At 37.5% G+C, this 21,256-nt stretch overlaps 1 protein-coding gene across 1 annotated transcript in view; it reads left to right on the forward strand.

Annotated features, from left to right (window-relative positions):
* The window catches only part of LOC103474526 (solute carrier organic anion transporter family member 1C1-like), a 41,562-nt gene that overhangs the window by 17,225 nt on the left and 3,081 nt on the right, over nucleotides 1–21,256 (forward strand). The window contains exons 4-14 of the mRNA XM_008425575.3: nucleotides 913–1,045; nucleotides 2,250–2,365; nucleotides 2,458–2,604; nucleotides 3,071–3,169; nucleotides 6,305–6,553; nucleotides 6,692–6,856; nucleotides 13,662–13,857; nucleotides 14,501–14,666; nucleotides 14,913–15,085; nucleotides 20,858–20,922; nucleotides 21,137–21,254. Coding sequence (XP_008423797.1) covers nucleotides 913–1,045; nucleotides 2,250–2,365; nucleotides 2,458–2,604; nucleotides 3,071–3,169; nucleotides 6,305–6,553; nucleotides 6,692–6,856; nucleotides 13,662–13,857; nucleotides 14,501–14,666; nucleotides 14,913–15,085; nucleotides 20,858–20,922; nucleotides 21,137–21,254 — 1,627 coding nt within the window. The remainder of the gene's footprint in view (nucleotides 1–912; nucleotides 1,046–2,249; nucleotides 2,366–2,457; nucleotides 2,605–3,070; nucleotides 3,170–6,304; nucleotides 6,554–6,691; nucleotides 6,857–13,661; nucleotides 13,858–14,500; nucleotides 14,667–14,912; nucleotides 15,086–20,857; nucleotides 20,923–21,136; nucleotides 21,255–21,256) is intronic.

Consider the following 21,256-nt stretch of genomic DNA (forward strand, 5'->3'; position numbering starts at 1 on the left):
CCTTTACCTCCATCGCTCCGTCTCTCGTGAAAACAACTTCTCTCATGTGGCCTAGGCAACAAGCTTTTTCCATAGGACTATTGCCATGGTAACATGGAGGCAGAGCAGGGCAGTGTGAAGAGAGAAGGAAAGAAAATCTTAAGTAAGACAAGAGGTGAATCAAGCGGCGAGCAAAGACCAGGAATGCTTTTGGAGACCGAGCCAAGATTCGTAATGAGAAATTACAATCATGACACTAATTGCATCTGCCACATGAGCTCAAGGAACAGGTCTATTTTTTGTAGCTAACAAAAATTTTGTGACGTTCATTTTTGACTTAATATTTCTCTAAATCAAATTCACACATAATTACTTATATATTCCCCAGAACTTTGAGGTTCCTAATGCCCTGAACTTCTACACACATGCATCACTGATAGAAGTTCTCAAAAATGTTGAATTTTCATAACTACTGGTAACATACAAACACGCTATTTTATGTCAAATCCCTTGAGTTTTGATGATCCGCTCAAATAATCTGCACGACTGAAACACAACGTAAGAAACAATCTGCTGCTTACAAGAATAAGGAATGGGTTTTCAGACAGAGGTGGAGGCAACACTCTCAGAAAAAGTAAGAAAACTCAAAGGTGCTAAAGCAACAATGAAAACGTGTGTGTTCTGAGTTCCTGTGGGATTGTCTCCGTGTAGAAACACGGGAACATCCAAACATCAAAAAGGAGGTTTGAAAATATGTAGCTGAAATATTAATTTACCTGAGGGGAGCCCGATCTGTTCTTTGAACATGTGTTTGTTTCTGCTGCCCTGTACGTGTGCATACAGTGATCATTTATTGTTCGCTCTTGCTGTGTTTGGGCTGTTGCCACCCAGCGTGAACATTTTTAAATGGTGATACTGGTTTCATCTCCACAGGTAATCTGCTGGTGATAGCTTTCGTCAGTTACTTTGGGGCTAAGCTTCATAGACCAAAGATAATATCTTTGGGATGCTTATTGATGTCTTTTGGCACCTTCATCATTGCTCTGCCCCACTTCATCATTGGACGGTAAGTAAAAAAAAAAGTTTATTCTTTGACAGATGTGAATGTAGAAATTCACAACCTTCTCACCTTGTTAATCCAGTTGTTTCTGTCATTTCCTCTTTGGCTTGTTAGTTTATAAAGGAGTGATAATCAGCTGACAGCCAAGTAAATCTCATCAGCTCTTTGCATCTGCGCTGATCAAGTGTAGCACAATATGCAAATGTACAAATATCCGAATCCGACAAATAATAAAGTTTGACAGAAAACTACCAAAGGAGAACTTTCTATTTGGAATTAATACTGTGTAACTTGGATGTTAGTACTTCATTGCCATTAAAAAGCTGCAGTACATAATACCTTTAAGCACTTCTATTTTATTATTATTTATTATTAATTATATCTTGTCTAAAATCATAAAAATGTTGCATTTACATTTTTTCAGTTAAAAATGAGAAAAAAAAAGGTTTGATTTTTTTATTTTTTTTACACATGGTAAACAAGAAGGAAAAAGAAAAGATATCTAAACAAAACCAGAAAAAAAATCAAAAATTCTTAGGCATTTATGTCTGGCAGAAGTTGAAATAAATAACAAAGACATCTTTTAATTATTGGAAAACATTTGACTTTCATGCAAATTTTGTGGATTACTTTTATTGAAAAAGTTGCAGCAATGTGTGTGAAGCTCATAATGCGTGAAATATGATAATTGCAAAGTTATTCACAAGCTCTGTTCTATTTATTTTGTATTTTTTATTTAATCACTGGATATGGGCTAGAATAAACAAGCTTTGACAAAAATTGTTGAATTAATTTCATTCAACAAAGAAGTTGGTTTCTGAAACAATATAAAACAGAAAATTATTCCCAAAATTTAGATCTTGTTAAAAAACAGGACATTACAATTTATTTGTGGCCTTCTCAATAATTATTCAACACATATCTATTGACATTACAGCAGTCAAACCCTTAACATAAATGCTTGTTTCACTGGGATGTTGACAAATTATCATTGAAGATGAACTCCAGGTTTTTGATGCTAGAAGGCCTTCTTACCATCACCCTACTCTCTCTGTTGGATTAAAAGCTGGAATCCGGCTGGACCGCTCAAAAAAAATGTTAATGTTATTTGCATTGATAAGAAACATGCTGATAAAATAAAAAACAATACTTTAAGTCTAAATCAGTCTATGAATAACAGCCCTTGACCTGCTGATATCTTTGTGCCCAGCTATGAGTTTGAAACGTCAGTGAGATGGGTGGTGAACTCGACGCACAACTCATCTCCCTGTCAAGGAGGTTCACCGGGAGACCAACCTGGTATTTCACCTCAAGTGCCATCCACAGGTGGGTTTACAAAAAAAAAAAAAAAAAAAAAAAAACACACACAGGCAGAGCACACAAAGTCTACATTATACCTTGGATATATCTCACTCCAGGCTGCGAAGGCGAGTCTAACTTATCGATGTGGATATACGTTCTCCTGGGGAACGTCTTGCGGGGGATTGGGGAGACGCCCGTTCAGCCCCTCGGGATCTCTTACATAGATGATTTTGCTACAGAAGAGAATGCTGCACTTTATGTTGGTAAGAAAAGCTTCATTATACACTTATTGGGACAAAACCTTTTTTTTCAAGGCTTTAAATACATCAATATTTATTCTGTGGTAAGCAAAAAAAGAAAAATCCTAAAAGTGTGGCACCTTCTAACAGTGAACAATGTTCACTTTGAAGCGCAGCACCTTTTCTCCGAAAAACAGCATGTTTGCAGAAAGCTTTGCCATGTGCAACAGTGTTGTTTTTGTTTTCTTTCCAAGAATATGAGCAAAGCGATAAATCTCTCATTTGTTCTACGGCAGGAGATTATGCGTATTACTGAAAAAGAACATCTTGAGTCAGCAGATGTTTTCCACTCAAATTAGGATTTGACAAAAGGGTTTAACCTTTAGTGTACAGTAAGCTTACATATGTAAAAACAACATTTTCCATTCAAACATTTTTATCAGTTCGGTGCAGTTATGAGGAGCTTTTCTATTTTTTTTTAATGACCTAGGCTGTGTGCAGACCATCTCAGTTGTGGGGCCCGTGTTTGGATACCTGCTAGGCTCCCTTTGTGCCAAGATTTACGTGGACATTGGGTTTGTGAAGATGGGTGAGTATAAGCACTTTTTTCAGATCATCCAGTGTGTAGTAAACCTGATACAGTGCCTTTCAAAAGTATTTACATCGCTTGCCTTTTTTTCACTTTTCAGCCACAAATAGGACTTTATTTTATCTAGACTGGATGTGATAGACCAACACAAAGTACATACTTGTTGAGTGGGAAAAGGGAAGAAACATGATTTTTTTTCTTTCTTTATTATTTTTCAAAAAAATATGAAAAGTGTTGTCTTTATTTATAATCAGCCTTTTTACTCAATACAGATTCTACTTATGTAGAATTTGTTGAGTATAAAGAGAGCTGTTCTGTGAAGGTCTCAGAGGTTTGTTAGAAAACATTTGGTAACAACCAGACATGTCAGGGTTAAAGTTTAAATCAGGGTTAGGTTGTAACAAACAACTCTCAGAGCAACATTCCATCTGAACATGAAAACAGGGATGGGCATTTATTGTATCATTTATTTTTATTATGAAAAATGTCTTATAATGCTCAGAATATTGATTTCTCTTAATAATAGACTAAAATAACAGTATAACATTGTTTTTACTGTTTTCTTCGGTGAGGGTTTCATGGAAGCATCAATACATTTTTTTATGCAATAACGCAATAACCACTAGTTAATGCAATAACCACTAGCTTAATGGTAAGAATTGCACTTAGTTGTGCTTAATTGTAAGCCATTTTAAATCTACTGTTTACTAATTTGACGTTTAGCCATCTCTTACTTATTGGGAACAAGTCTGTCATGTTGCTATTGTAGCAGCCTGCTAAAGGCTAGGCCTTTTTCTGAAGGTATGCTTTGACGTGTCTTTTTAGGAGAAGCAGAAGTGTTTTTTGTTTTGTTTTTTTAATTAAAAGGTCTGCAGAAGACTTTGTCAAAGATACACCCCTTGTTTGTATTGGAAAACACTTTGTAGAATGTAATAGGAAGTCAGGAATGCACATTTCCATGTTGTTCACATGGAGCTATGAATGCTGAGAAATTATTGCCGATGTAGTTAGCATGGGTTGCATGGTAGCACTGTTGCTTTGTAGCAAGAAGGTCCTGGATTCGAATCGCAGCCTGGTGTCTTTGTGAATGGAGTTCACTCTCATTCTCCATGTATGCATTTTTTCTGGCTTACTTCCACAGTCCAGAAGCATAACTGTTAAAGGAATTGAATTTATCTGTCTAAATTGGCTAAAGTAGTGTAAAGATTTGTGTGTATATTATTGTATGATATACTGGTGACCTGTCCAAGGTGTGCATTGCCTCTTGCTGGAGATAGGGACTGGTACTCCTGTAGCCCTGTGAGGATTAGAGGGCTGTATGGCTGTTGTTAGCATATCTGACCTTGTTTCATCATTACTGGCCGTCACTGGTGATTCGAAAAAGACCCTATCATCCATCAAACCAATGCATATGGTTATCAAATCCAGCAGTGGGTGGAGTATGCACAATTCAGAACCGTGAACAGGTGTACAGAATCAATGCCAGTCAGCTGATAAAGGAGGCTACCTGGAGGACAAAGCTCTCTGACAGGCAACAATCAAGTAGAGTGCAGTGAGGGGGCAGAAAGACAGGTGCAACAGAGGTAAGGAGAAAAACCCAGCTTTTTCCGAATCCTCCTAATCCTGTAAAGGTTCTTGAATGGAATGCAGTCAGCAACAGAGACAACCTGGTCAAATCAGTGTCAGCACTTGAAACTGTAATAAAATGTTTACAATGTGAACAAGAGTAAAGCTCTACTTTATTTATCTTTTAAACTCTTTATGAAACCCTCCTGAGAACCAAAGCATAATTTGTGGACTGAGATGTTAGGAAGTGTAGACAATGAAGAAAAGTTTTTGCTAAAAAAAAAATTACAGTGATTTGAATTGAGGAAAAACAACCCTTAGTGAAAACTGAAAATGACATGAAGTTAAGTTTTCAGGGTCAGTATGAACTCACATAACGCTCGGATGAAAAGATGAGCATTAAGTGTGAAGGCTTTGAAAAGCTTTTCTGACTACCAGTGTAATTTAATTTAACATAACATCCAGAATCTTTGCGGGTCTTTGTTGTAACGAGGCGATCAATGAGACGGGTTTTGTGCTTACGAAGCATTCATTGCCAAGAGCTTACGCTCTTTTAAGTAATTTTTTGGTTACTTAAGCATTGAAGATTGAAATCTAACATAATTACTACGATACATAATGACTCCAAAGATCTTTACTTTTTCCTTATTAAAATTAAGATATTTTTTCAAAACATGCCTTTTTTTTTGCATGTTTGTTTAGTATAGCTGTTCATTATTAAGGGGAAAAAAAGTACATGACTGTGTGAAACAGTGATTTCCTCCTAAACCTAGTAACTGGTTGGGCCATCCTTTGCAGCAACAACTGCAATCAAGCGTTTGTGAAAACTGACAATGCGTCTTTTCCTGCCCAGTGGAAGAATTTTGTCACTCTCATCTTTGCAGAATTGTTGTAATTCAGCCACATTGGAGAGTTTTCCAGCCTGAACTGCCTTTGTAAAACCATGCCACACGGGATTCAGGTCAGGACATTGGCCACTCCAATGTCTTCATTTTGTTTTTCTTCAGCCATTGGTGGTGATCTTGTTGTTAAGTTTTGGATCATTGTACTGCTACAAAACCCATGTTAATTTCAGCTTGAAGTCATCAACATATTGCTGTCCATCAATCTGGGAAAAGGTGATGGGTCATTTCCAAAGAATTTCAAATGGATCATTCTGCACTGAGAGACAATCAATCAAAGAGATTAATCTTGGAATCTTTACTGCAAACCCAAATGAATTTTGTAAATAAGACTGGGCAAATGAAAAATCAAAAACTGTATCAAAAACTGATAGTCATACAGAAAAGGAAAACTTCCACTTGTCTTTGCTCAAGGTTTTTTTTTATGCAAGTTGTTGGATTATGTTTTTGATTTAAAACAGTTTTAATTTTGTAAAATTTTGTCGTGTGAAGACATGCAAAGGGGTTCAGAGTTCAGCAGGTTTTAGAAAGTTGTTTAAACGTTTAAACACAGGACACCCTGTTGTTTAGTATTCATAACCCTGCGCAATGAGTTTCTTGAAATGTGTTAAGCTAAAATCATTTAATTCCTTTGTATGCCTTTTTACGCTGTGTTTCTCCACCATAGACTCCATCACCATTACACCAGCAGATGCCCGATGGGTGGGTGCCTGGTGGCTGGGCTACCTCATAGCTGGGGTCATAACTTTGCTCTCTGCCATCCCGTTCTGGTTTCTGCCCCGATCTCTGCCCACAGCTGGCTCTACGGTCCGAAAGATGGGCACTCAGGAGGAAGCAAGTTTCATCAAGGACACTCCCCATCCTAAGTACAAGTATCAAGCAGAGGAACACAGCAGTTTTGTAGAAATGGCTAAAGGTGACGACGGGTGGATTGTTCTGCTATTATTACTAACACCTGAAAATGTTAAACTTTTCCAATCAGCTGTGTTTCCCATGTTGTTGTTAATCTATCTATTATATACTTTTGTCAATAACTAGATCTGCTTCTTCACAGACTTCATTCCAACCCTGAGAACTCTTCTTGGACACCCCGTGTATGTGATCTACTTGTGTGTGGTCGTCATCCAGCTGAACTCCCTCATCGGCATGGTCACGTACAAGCCCAAGTACATCGAACAGCATTTCAGGCAGTCTGCCTCCAAGGCTAACTTTCTCATGGGTATGGTGTATGCACTAAAACGTTGTTAGTTGATTACAATTGGGTAAACATAACTGAGAAGGAAAGTACATCAGTTTCACCTGAGTGAAGTTGGCCCCCCCACCTTCTTCAAATCAGACAAAATTGGTGTCAAACGTTTGTGCTACGTTTGTGCCGGTTTGTGCAGCAAAAATTTTCGTTTGTGCTGCTATCATTTTAAAGATATAAAGAAATGTTTCTAGAGGTCATCCAAGGTCAACCCCCAACCCACCTTCTTCAAATCAGACAAAATGGGTGTCAATCAACTCGGCTACGTTTGTGCTGGTTTGTGCAGCAAAAATTTTCGTTTGTGCTGCTTTGGCTTTGAAGATATTAATGAAAAGGTAAAGGTCAAAAGGTCAACCAGCCCCCCCACCTTCCTGAAATCAGACAAAATTGGTGTCAATCAACTCGGCTACGTTTGTGCTGGTTTGTGCAGCAAAAATTTTCATTTGTGCTGCTATCATTTTAAAGATATAAAGAAATGTTTCTAGAGGTCATCCAAGGTCAACCCCCCACCCACCTTCTTCAAACCAGACAAAATGGGTGTCAATCAACTCGGCTACGTTTGTGCTGGTTTGTGCAGTAAAAATTTTCGTTTGTGCTGCTTTGGCTTTGAAGATATTAATGAAAAAGTAAAGGTCAAAAGGTCAGGTGATCCCAGGTCAACCAGCCCCCCACCTTCTTCAAATCAGACAAAATGGGTGTCAATCAACTCGGCTACGTTTGTGCTGGTTTGTGTAGCAAAGATTTTCGTTTGTGCTGCTTTGGCTTTGAAGATATTAATGAAAAGGTAAAGGTCAAAAGGTCAACCAGCCCCCCACCTTCTTCAAATCAGACAAAATTGGTGTCAATCAACTCGGCTACGTTTGTGCTGGTTTGTGCAGCAAACATTTTCGTTTGTGCTGCTTTGGCTTTGAAGATATTAAAACAAAAGTTTCTAGAGGTCATCAGAGGTCAATGATCACCTGTTCATGTTGAAACTGGGAATTTCATTTAAATTATAAGTTGCTAACCTATGAACATGAATAATTTAATTTTAACCTGGAAGAAATTCAATTCAAACTAGCTCTTATTTAGAATGAACAGGTAGGTACAACCATAGACATAATATAAGAATAGATGCCTCATGATTGAGGGCGGCCATCTTGGAGCAGTCCACCACTCCACTCAGCGTTATATGTGTAGCAGGCACAATAATAGATCAGCGCATGTAATCGATCATTACACGCTTTTTTGTTGCTGGAGAACTTATTCAAACATCTATCAAAGCTACATTTATAAACAATTGTATTTTTTATGTTTTTTTTTTTTTTTTCATTGCTACATAGTTTAGTATATTTAAATATGCGATTCCACTTAATTTTTACTACCTTCCGCATCATTAATCAACTGTAGTTCAAAATCTACTATACCTAGACACTTCAAACCTGGACTAAATTATTCTGCTCTAATAGCAGAATATGTAAAACCATGTTTGGGATTTGTTAAAACTTTGTCTGATTTGTGAAAACTTATTAAAATTCGACTTATTAAAATTTCACCAATTTTGGCACCTCTTTCATTACTAAAACTTTTCTAATTAAAAAAAATACAACTCATAGACACTTCTAACCTGGATTAGATTATTCTCCTCTTCAAGATGGATATTGAAAACCATGTTTGGGATTTGTGAAACGTTTTTCTGATTTGTGAAAAATCAAGTAAGTTAGATTTTCAAAACATTTTTGGCATCTGGATCACACTAGAAATGATACTGAAAACTACAATCCTGGAGTGGATTATTTGAATTTACCTGGCTTTAGATTTTGACCAGAATGAAACAAAAATTGAAAACAGGCTATTCACTATTGTTATGAAATGTCCTTGCTTAAAAAATAACAAATGTCAAACTTCAAACTTGGAAATGTCAATTAAACACATAAAATTACATCAAAAGTTGAGATTATTTAACCAGTTTTTTGCATGCAACGTTACATTTTTGTTCAGAATTGATCCACAGTGAACATAATTTTCATCTGTCCTTCACTTACAGCAAACCCTTATAGTAAACATGCAAGCATGGAGCAAAAATGAGTGCAAGCAGTTCCTTTAACCTGTAGGCACCTTCTCACAGATGCTGGCTCAGATAAAGCAGCGAAGTACCACAAACAACTGGGGGATAAAGCATATGCAAAACAAAAAGAGTACTTATGCACTACTACTTTCGTAGCTGGATATAGATTTTAAAAAAGGCAATACCACAATAAAGAAAACATTCAGTTGTTTTAAGTAATCACCCACTTCATGCTCCCCTTACGGAAGGTACTGGAGATGAAACTAATGCAATAACAAATCTATATGAAGATTGAATTACAGGAGAGGAAATTAACTGCTAAAAGTTAATTTAACAGCAAAATGATACGTTTTAAAGAAGTGCTCATGATCCAAAACAAGTGTTGAAAATCTAACTTTCTTGATTTTTCACAAATCAGAAAAAGGTTTCACAAATCCCAAACATGGTTTTAAATATTCTGCTATTAGAGCAGAATAATCTTGTCCAGGTTTGAAGTGTCTAGGTATAGTAGATTTTAAACTACAGCCGATTAATGATGCGGAAGGTAGTGAAAAATTAAGTGGAATCGCCCTTTAGCTATTGGAAGCTAGAAATCGGAACCAACTTCAGCTTCGTGCACTGTAGCTAATATTAGCTGGTATCTCGCTGGTGGACATAAATACAGTAAAGTAATATTATAATCACAAAATATATACAATAATATGTCCATCTTACTCGTGAAATGTTGTCTGTGGAGCCTCACATCAATAGTCCATCGATCAGAACAACAATATCCCTCAGTGCTGAGGCATCTTCTGTTGTTTTGGTTGAGCAAAGTAGGAAGACGACCTCTCCAAGATGGCCGCCGTATTTCCTGCACCGGAGCAGCCAATGCGGGGTCTACTCTTATATTATGTCTGTGGGTACAACACCTCCCAAAGCTATCTCGGTGACCTGTATTTTAGCTTCTGATCACTTGAGGGTGCTATTAGACGAACTGTACAATTGAAAAACAAAAAAATAAGAATAAAACCAAACATGTGCTTTGCATCTACTCACCCATTTTGAGCTCAATGTTATGATCAAGAGCAATCATCAACACTTCTTTTTAATACTTCATAGCAGTGCATCAAGGTAGGTTTGTCCACTTGGATCTGCAGTATGCAAGGCTCATAAAAGAAATTTACTTTTAAACATTTTCCAAAACTGTAGCTATTTTAGTACAGTATAATACATCTCATCTGTGCAAAAAATAACAACAATAATCTCGCTTCTCCTCCAACTGCAGAAATGCACCCCTCAACAACCGTTCAGAGCCAGGAGATTGTCTCAAAGCAGAAAATGGCAGAAAAACAATGTACTGTTCTAGGAAAACAGTTTATCTGCAGTCATCACTGGCTATGCTGACCTTTACCTTTTCATTAATATCTTCAAAGCCAAAGCAGCACAAATGAAAATTTTTGCTGCACAAACCAGCACAAACGTAGCCGAGTTGATTGACACCCATTTTGTCTGATTTGAAGAAGGTGGAGGGCTGGTTCACCTTGGATCACCTGACCTTTTGACCTTTACTTTTTCATTAATATCTTCAAAGCCAAAGCAGCACAAACGAAAATTTTTGCTGCACAAACCAGCACAAACGTAGTCGAGTTGATTGACACCAATTTTGTCTGATTTGAAGAAGGTGGGGGGGCTGGTTGACCTTTTGACCTTTACCTTTTCATTAATATCTTCAAAGCCAAAGCAGCACAAACAAAAATTTTTGCTGCACAAACCAGCACAAACGTAGCCGAGTTGATTGACACCCATTTTGTCTGGTTTGAAGAAGGTGGGTCGGGGGTTGACCTTGGATGACCTCTAGAAACATTTCTTTATATCTTTAAAATGATAGCAGCACAAACGAAAATTTTTGCTGCACAAACCAGCACAAACGTAGTCGAGTTGATTGACACCAATTTTGTCTGATTTGAAGAAGGTGGGGGGGCTGGTTGACCTTTTGACCTTTACCTTTTCATTAATATCTTCAAAGCCAAAGCAGCACAAACGAAAATTTTTGCTGCACAAACCAGCACAAACGTAGCCGAGTTGATTGACACCCATTTTGTCTGGTTTGAAGAAGGTGGGTGGGGGGTTGACCTTGGATGACCTCTAGAAACATTTCTTTATATCTTTAAAATGATAGCGGCACAAACAAAAAATTTTGCTGCACAAACCAGCACAAACGTAGCACAAACGTTTGACACCAATTTTGTCTGATTTGAAGAAGGTGGGGGGGCCAACTTCACTCAGGTATCAGTTTCTTGTCAGTGATCAAGCTCATCTGCTTTAAAGCTCCACCCACTCGATGCATTCTGGTCCCTGCTTGTTCCTGCTCTCATTTCCCCGTGTTCTCCTGTGAGTCTTTGCTTCATCGTTTTGTCATTACATTCTCGCCGTCAACTCATCGTCTCTGTTTGTCTACATTTGGGTCCCATCGACAACCAAACATCTTGACAGAAGAAACCAGCCGACAAGAACCGGCAGATTAAATTTTCGTAGAAATTGATTATTTAGGAACAACTGATAGGCTTTACATTGACACCGTGGCCAAGCACTGTTCAGCTGACAGGCACTTCAATGTGGCGGTTGATTGCCTTTAAGCCCTTAATGACTGGACTCCTCACTAATCCTCCTTGGGCTTTGTGGAGCTGTTGGGGGTGAGGGGTGCAACCTGGTCCGTCAGATAGGCTTGGCTGAAATATACTTCAATCCACCTCGGTCACCTGCCAATCTGCCCTGCATCCGTGTCAGCACCAGTTTCCATTCCTGCTGCTGCTTTGTCCTCCAACGCTGATGCCACCACCACAAAGACGCCTCCACTGCTCCTCCTGGGGATCTGGCTGTCACCTCTATTCCAGGCTTCTCTGGGAAGTCAGACTGGGGCCTTCACTACTCCTCCACATCAGTTGAGCCATCAATATTTTGACCAACAGCTGGCACCATGCTTTATAACCTTAAAACATGCTCTTTGCCCCTGAAAACCAGCAGCTCCAATACCTGCTGGAACACAAGTTGCCTGTCTGTTGGCGGTAGCAGCAATTCCTCTGTCAGCAGCAGCCTCTGCACCCACTACAGCAAAACCAGCAGTCCCTCCTCTTGGGTACCACACTGCAGAGTTCCATCATGGGTCTTTTTCATCTCCAGAACTTCTCCATGGATGCCCAGAGCTTCTGCATAGGTCATCTTCCCCAAAACCAGAGCTCCTTTGTGGGTCATCTTGCCCAGGTCCTGAGCCTTGGTTTGGTTCCCAGTAAGCTGTCATCTCCAGGAATCCTCATGGGGACTCTGCTGTCATCTGGTTTACCTCAAAGGTCTTTCAGCTGCTGGCCTCCAGAGAATCAGCTGCTCTGCTGATCTGCGGGCTCCAAGGCTTTCTGTCGTCTCAAGACTTCTGACTACTGTTGCTGCTGCCGGCCATCGAGATTCCTATTCCTATAGACCCTCTGCAATACCAGCCATCAGCCTCCAAGTTCCTGTACAGCTGACCTCCAGAACCTCTACATCATCAACGCTGGCATCCTCAATGACCTCCGAGGTTCCTGCACCTTCATAGAAATCCTCCAGACTCCAGGCTTCTTTGTAGCCTACCCACTTACTTTGTTGGGTTCCTCAGAACCACGTCCTTTATGTACTTCTAACTTGTCTCTACCAGAACTCCAGCTCTTACTTATTTTCTACTTTCCCATTCTTCCAAGGCAACACCCCCTCCACACCAGGATCTTGGGTTGTTTTTTTGTTGTTGTTTTTTTCCGGATTTTCTAGTTTTGTTCATTAGTTTTCTGTTGCCATAGTTACTCTACCAGAATTGTACTAGCACTGTTTCCTCCTTGCTCCTTTATGCCGTTTCTCTCTCTCTCTCCCTTCCTCAGCATTCTTGTCTGGTCTCCTCTCTCACTTGCACCTGGTTGCCAATCTGCCACCTGTTGCTTGTCAATAATCAAACTCCTCTGTTTAAAAGCTCCACTCAATTACTGCTGGATTCTTTTGGTACCTGTTTGTATCTTCTCTTGCCCACTGTGTTCTCCTGGTTTTTGTTTTATTATGTTTCAATCAAATTCTCACCATCAACTTTGCCTCCTCAGTACTGATTCTGACTTGTTTGTAACTTCTACAGTTGTTATAAGCTTATACAGTTGGCTCAACGCCAAGGACAACATGTTAAAAGCTGGTCACTATTTTGATGAAGGGTATGAACAAAATTTTTGGTTAAATGAAACTGATTTTGAGCCTAAATTTGTCAGAGGAATTAATTATTTTGACCTTAGCTGTGCATTGTAATTCATCCTACCAGCGGCCCTGACTGCTACACTTCCAGCTTTGTGAATACGAGAACTGCTCTGCACATGAAATGAAATACTTAATGAAGTTCAGAGAATAAAATGAAAATATCTAGGCTCATCTGGTCTCATTAAAGGAGACGACTGCGCTGCCCGAACTGGATGCATATGAAAGAGAATCAAAAATCAGTAACCACAGTTAATGACGTGAGCAGATCAAAGATGGTCTCTTTGCTCTCATGTTAAATGGAGGTATCAGAGCATAAAATAAAAAAAGCATTTCAAGTTATTTTTCATGGCTGCTTGGGTCGTCATAGTATTCTACTAAAAGTGCCCCAAAAATAAATTGCGTTCTTGTGCTTACCTCTGTCAAAAATCACAATTAATCTTATTTTGAAATGTCGCATCTGACATAATAATTGATCGTTATTTTCAGGTGTGATCAATATCCCTGCTGTGGCACTGGGGATGTTTTCTGGTGGTCTGCTGATGAAGAGGCTGAAACTGAACATCATGGGAGCAGCAAAGTTTGCTTTTTGCACCTCCTTGATTGGATATGTCCTGTCAATGTTGTTCTTCACAATGAGCTGTGAGAACGCCAAAGTAGCCGGAGTGACGGTGTCATACAACAAGTACGTCTCAATTATGTCAACACATTCTGAATTATTAACCCCCCCCCCAACCTTTCCCCTGATGAACTCGCACAATTTTATTATTAATATATTATAAATGTCTGGAATTGTAAAAAAAAATAATAATAATTTTAAATGATACGGCCACAATTAAAATCCCTCCTCTGCTTTCTTTACTTCCAAGGTAAATCTGACAATTCATTTGAAAAATGTTAAAAACACACCTTAGCATGAAATTAACTTTCCCACCAGTCGTAAGTAATCAATCAGCGTTGGACTTTATATCAAACATATACGTCTCTTTACTGAGGCTAATAATTCTGACCGTAGTTGTAGGTAAAGCATTCAAGTGAAATAGGGAGCCGTAGTTTTAACAAAATCTCGTTTGTGTGGCTTGGATTTATTTAGGTAAATCAAGTTAAACTTCTGTTTAAATGTTTCCATTAACACCTATTAACTTATTACAGCTAGATTTAAAATACAATGGGTCATACTTTATAGTTAATCCATCAATGTCCATCAATGATGACATTGATGGATTAGCATCATCGGTGTCATTGATTTGGCAAGTTTGTGTTAAATTCTTATTTAATCATTTTTATGTTTATTTTGTAACACTGTCTTTCTGTTCTCTGCCTTCCAGTGTGGATAGTATATCCTATGACAAAAACTCACTTTTCATGCCCTGCAACTCAGATTGCTTTTGTTCATCGAGTGAGTGGGACCCAGTCTGTGGACAGAATGACATCACATATGTCTCTCCTTGTCTGGCTGGTTGCACTACTTCTACAGGCTCAGGGAAAAACACAGTACGTTTTCTCACTATTTATCTGGTGTTGTATGTAGAGCACCTTTAGGTGCATTTTACTGACCTTAGCTGTGCATTGTAATGCACAGCTAAGGTCAGAAGAAGAAAGCTGTTTTGTTCAAAAGGAACAAAACAGAAAGCTGTGCTTTGCGCGCTGCGTTCTTATTTAGCCACAGTATTGTTGAGAGTTTGCATATGTGTACATGTGTTTGTCCTGCTTTATGTGCGACTGTGTGTGTCTCTCCAGGTCTTCTCTAACTGTAGCTGCGTCGGTGTGACTGGTAACTTTACGGCCGGAACAGGTCAGTGCCTCAACAAGGAGGACTGCGACAGGATGTTTCCGTACTTCCTAGCTCTCTCTGTCATAACCTCCTTCATCATCTCGCTTGGTGGGACTCCAGGATACATGTTTCTCATCAGGTCAGCTATAAATTTATAGTCCAATGGCAAAACACATGCAATTACTAATTGTGGTGGTTAAGGTTGCTTTGCACAGTTGACTTGCAGTAAGAATGTTCTGGGATTAAATCTGATCTGGACTCCAGATATATGTGTGGGTTCTGTCTGGGTACTATGACTTTTTCCCTATGGTCCAAATACACGACTTTTATATTATCTGGTTTTGCTAAATTGCCTTTAGGGAAGTGTGTATGTATTCTGCCTGTTGCCCAGTTACTGCTGAAAATAAAAATGATTTATTTATTTATTATTTTTATTACTGTGCCCTGCTCGACACACCACACACAAGTGTACATGTGTGGTTGTGAGCGTAATTGTGTACATAAGGTTTCCCCATAAGAAAGTAGCGGATGTGCCCAATGACCTGAGGCAGTCCTGAAGAAGATCAGAGCCACAGACATCCAGACGCCCCCTGAACACGGAGCCCCCGGTTATTAGAATCCCCAGCACTGTGGGAAACAAAACGAATCACACAATGTTAGTAGATTAATATGGAATCAGAGCAATTTGTATTTTGCATTTAGATATCTGCATGTCACATTTCTTTCTTGTAAAAAGTACTGCTTGCAGTTAAAGTTGCTATTATATTTAGCTGATTGGCAGGAAAGACGGCCACACTAATAAGAGTGCAATTAGTGAAGAGAAGAAAAAGTTCTCCGAAACGCAGCTTTTGAAGTAGGAAAGTCAGCCTGGATTTTGGCAACAAATGTTGGATCTTCCTAAGCCACCATGAAAACCAGAGGAGGTGCAAAACAAAAAGATCTGTTTGTAATTTTGCTGGGTTAATAGTTTGATTCTTTGTTGTACCTTTTAGCATTGAATAGTTCTGTATTTTTGTCTGGACAGGTTGCCACCTGTCCAGACAAAAATTGCCTCAGCTTTTTATAACATCTACAGTTTATCTGTGGTTTGTTTTTTCTATATTAATCAGAGAATTCCTAACTGAGCACCTTTCAGGAGTAGTGATCGCATGTTTCTTTCCAGAAGTTATAAAACATTTATATATATATATATATATATATATATATATATATATATATATATATATATATTTATATATATATATATATATATATATATATATATATATATATATATATATATATATATATATATATATATATATAAAATTAAAGGAAATAGCATTATGTACTGATAGTTCTGTATGTTTAGAACAGAAAACAGGTGTTCTAAACATACAGATTTATTTATTTATTATTTTTATTACTGTTTTTCAGTTATTGCACAGAAAATGTGCCATTATTTCATTTCAAGGCTCACCTTTTTTTGCAGTACATTCAACTGTGATTTAATTATTTGTGTCTTACTCCATTCTATTTATTATGCAGACAGAGAAACAGAGAAAAAAGATCTGGCCTTTGCCATGACATTATGTAATAAGCAGCAAACCGCAGCCACTGAGGTACAGAGCTACTTTCTGCCTGGTATCTTGTTTGACATAATCTAAATCTAATAGAATATTATTTTAATCATCCAGTCTGTGCACAGTGCCCAGTAGCTGCTTTATTCGTTCAACCTTCATAACGGACTCATAATCGTTCTTTCATTCACTTGCAATGCGTCTTTATGTTGTTTGTCTCTTTGCACATTTAATCTATTTTTAAATATGAACTTCTTCACCGAAGTATCTGGACTTCAGCATAAATTAAAAAAAAAACATTAAAAAAATGATTCAGTCATACTTGAAATGTTGGGATAGCAATATTTTTCTGTTCTGTTAGAATAAGAGTTTTGATTCAACATAAATGCAACTTGTATGTTTTTGTTAGTTAAACATGACTGTGACAGCCGACCCTACTGTCACACAGACCTGAATAGTAACTGTTTGTTTTGTTCATCCTTAATATTAATTTAGATATTAATTAGTGAATAGTTTAGATTTTTATTTTTGAAAATTTTCATTAACTTGACTTTTTAGTTAACTATTTGAAGTGCACGCATTTAGTTAGCTTTATTTGTCAGTTCTTTATATTTTTGTTAAAAGCAACAAATTAATTTATTTGTTTTGAGTTACCAGTTTCCTTTGGAGCTGCTGCTGGAGGGTCACAGAAGAGCTCCAGCTAATTGACATCCATATATGGCTGGCAAACCTCCTCAGCGGGCCATTCCATTTGTTTGCCAGGGGACGGGGAAATTTGGTTTTCTTTCATTTAATTTGACCAGTTCTTTAATGTTTCTTCTATTTGGTAGTTTCAGTCCAATGTTTGTTTAATTTAAAGATTTGGTGTTGTATTGATTAGTATTTATTTAAGTTTTTGTATGTTTAATTACCCCTTGTGTGTCAATTGTGGTCTGATCAGCCACTATTTAAGCTCCCCTCATGTCTTGTTTGTTAGGTCAGTTTTGTGCTTGAGTTCTTTGTGTTGCTACCTGAGTTGGAGTTTGTTATGTTGACCTCAGTTTTTGGGCCCAGTTCTTCATTGTTTAATTATTTTTGAACTTTTTTGTAATAAATTAAGATTATTTTTGGATTCCATTCAGTGTCTCTCGGGCTGGTTTATGCAAGAACCCTCACAATGACCAAAGCCTCTGCAGAGAATCAGTGACTCCGTCTAGCGTTGGGGTTTCATTGTCTGAAGCGCTAAGCTCCTACCCAACTAACTCCCTACTTTGAGAGGTTAACATCTAATCATTTCTCCAGCCAGCAGGTTCTGAGATTACTAGTACTGCTGCCAAGTTTTACCCTGATCTGAATCTGTAAAAAAAAAAAATCTATGTTGCTGATTTATTGAGGAAGACTCAACTGGCTTTTGGCTGCCTACATCTGCGCGTCTCACCGCTCCACCCATGAATTAGTCAGACTGAGTGTCCCTGCAGTTAACTAGCATTCACAGATTAGACCCATTAATGTTCGTTCTCCCTCTATTTTACAGCTTGGTCTTGACTGTGAGCCAGGTATGAGTTAGTGATTCGTACACAGCAGCCCCGGGGATGTTATTTCGCTAAGTTTGCGCATAAGTCATCCTTTAAAAACGTCACAATGTTTTATTTATTTATTTTTACCACATACAGATGTGTTTCGATGGTTAACTCTGTTACCAGACTCACATCTGTTTAGCTGCCTCTGTGCCAGCTCCCTCTTCCTTTACCTCAGTACTTGTTGTGTCCAAAGTTAAACATAATCTCTACTGCACCACTATTATCTACATTTGTTACACATCATTCTGTCATACATTGTATAGTAAGCTTCTTCAAAGTTATTCTCAAAAATCACAACCCATTTCATTTCATATGTAAACATTATCACGTCTGATTTTCTGTAAAAGAAAACGGGAAACTTTATCAGCTGAACTATTTGTAATCAAAATCATACATGATCATTTTGTAAGAGAAAACAGACAATGTTCAAACACGCCTTTTGTCGCTGGGCTTGCATTATTATTATTCAAAGTGTGTTTAACTTTTTAATCCTAAAAATAAAGGATAGTCTCACCTATTTTGATGGATGATATAAATTATTCAAATTCAATTATTTCACTTATGAAGACTGAGGTGAGTTACAACGTAGACACCATCATTAACGTGTCAGATGGTCAGCGCATATATGGACTAGTTTATCAAGTTAATTTAATTAGCAATATTTAATATTTTTCATTCTATCAACATCAAAGCAGTAAGGTGAAGGTTGTAGGGCAATTTTGTTTTCGAAAAATAAAATGACAAAGTGTTTATTTTCATGTGGGTTTTAAAAAGGTTTATATTTGCCTTATTTAATCACTCAGTAAAGACTCAAATAGGTTTAATGTTTTGTTTTTACACAAAACCATCAAGAACATCAACAAAAGACAAATTCTAGCTGACATGACTACCACAATGATATAAACATATCTATAGAAACACAGCAGTATGTTCAAGTTTAAAAGCCCATCATTATTATTATTATTATTGTTAAGAGAACTGAATTGTGAAAAACTACTATAGAGTTAATTGCCAAAGATTGGGGAAGAAAAGCCACCAGGTTTGACATAAATTCATACAATCTGCAGATAATTCTAATATAAATGATTTTTCTTTAGCGCATTACTATTGGTAGCTTTTGGCAATTAAAAATATAGGAAATGGTCATAAAATAGTAAAATCTTAATGGGAGAGCTGGTTCTCTTACTGTTTTGTAGAAGTTGTGTTGTACCCAACGTTGTTCAGTCCTCAACCCTAAAGAAAAAATTTGAATATTTTAACTGTATGATTGTCAGGACACTCTTGTTAGAGAGATCTTTGATCTCAGGGAATTTTTTTGTTGTTTAAATAAAGGCTGAAGAATGGAAAAGCAGTGTAACTGAAACCAACACTGAGCAGGAAATTCAACAGACTTGAGCACCTCCATGTGGCCTAGAGCTGGTCTTGGAATCCTTTGCAGAAACTCTCTTTAGTTTCTCTACACACATCCTTGATTTCTTTCCTACTGTGTATTTTGTTAGCACACATCAAGTAAGCTGTTAAATCTTCTGTTTTTATTGAGATGCTAAGGCCTGTTGGGGGCAAATGATTTCTGTCTTAATCCTATTGAACAGGAGGGGTATACCCAAGTTTTGACACGTTGGCTTTTCACTTTAGCTTAACTTTAGTTTTTTTTAATGACACAACAATCCCTGTTGTATCATTTTTGCAAACTTGAGGTTGAACTTAAATCATTTTTGGAACCTGATCACCTGATCAAGGCCAGATTACATATTTGTTCTAATATCTCAATCCCTGAAAGGAAAAGGGTGTGTGTTTTATTTCTAACCGGTCATGACTTCCTCTTTGACCTAAGATTTTAAAATATATAATGTTTGCCTTGTTCATTTGTAATTGGTGCCAATCTGGGCACATGTTATGAAATCTTCTGCACCATGTAGCCTCCGCTGGGTTACACTCAACTTTTAAAGGAAAATAAAAGGATCACAAGACTTGCCATAAGCCTCTTCTTTTTTAACCAGACGTCACATGGCAATGTCTGTATCAGAGAATCTAAGTAGCTTTTGGAAGATTACAAGTGAAAAACTGGAATTTCAATAATAGTCTGATACTACTTTGTGTCATCTTTTTCTTTAAACTCTGTTTAGATAAATTCAAAGCAATAATTGCTTCATTTATGTTACAACTTGTTATAGGAAGGCCAGTTTTTCTGGGGAAAATGCAGCATAGACATCTCATTGTTATTGTTGTTTATACTCTCAAGGGTAAAATATAATTTTTTTTTATAAAAAAAACTAATATTTTTTAATAAAAATATTTCTTAAAAAATATTTTTTTAAATAAATATTTATTAAAAATTCAACTGATTCAACTAGAATAGTTGAATGTCTGATTCAACTATTCTAGCTTAGTTGAATCAGACATTGTTCTTGTATCTAAGGACATTTTTTTGTGAATCTGTTACAGCCTGAATTCATTTACAGTTAAATAAACTATTTTGGTTTTTGCTTTTGGATTCTCTGTTAAGTATTATTTGTTTGAAAATAGCAGAGTGCAAATTAATCTGTACAATTTGGTAAACCTGTAACCACTATTTGGCAGCAAAGTGCTTCCATATAATCCTGTATAAACAGCCATAGTGGTATACGATCTCCACCTTGGTTTTTGTGGTGGTTTGAATCAGATTTGTACAGTCAACATGTTAAAGGAGTTAGATTGGAACTCATCAAGATACAAATATTCTGTATATTCTGTTGCTTAGAAATTTTTTTTTTCCTATTATATCTAAAAGATACTTATTTATTCTTTACACAGGTGCATAAAACCACAATTGAAATCCCTGGCCCTCGGTTTTCATGCTTTGGCAACACGTACACTTGGTAAGTTTTCTTTAAAGAAGCGGTAAAGTCACTCACTTTTAGGTGAACTTACTTGGAGTTAAACCTTCCTAAGGAGGTTTTCATTCTTGTTTCTTACTGTGCCATAAAAGCTAAATGTCTGAATTATGGAGTAACTTTAACCATTCTGCACAGTTCTGCCTCGGTTCTCTTGGGCGCCGTTCTAAACCCCTTTCATTGCCTTGTGGTTCCATAGCAGGGATCCCAGCACCCATCTACTTTGGAGCAATTATAGACACCACATGCCTAAAATGGGGTCAGAAAAGATGCGGCGGCATCGGAGCCTGCAGAATCTACAATACCTCCGCCTACAGGT

The sequence above is a fragment of the Poecilia reticulata genome, chromosome 13 (assembly GCF_904066995.2).
Source record: "Poecilia reticulata chromosome 13, P_reticulata-male-v2, whole genome shotgun sequence".
NCBI classification, from domain to species: Eukaryota; Metazoa; Chordata; class Actinopteri; order Cyprinodontiformes; family Poeciliidae; genus Poecilia; species Poecilia reticulata.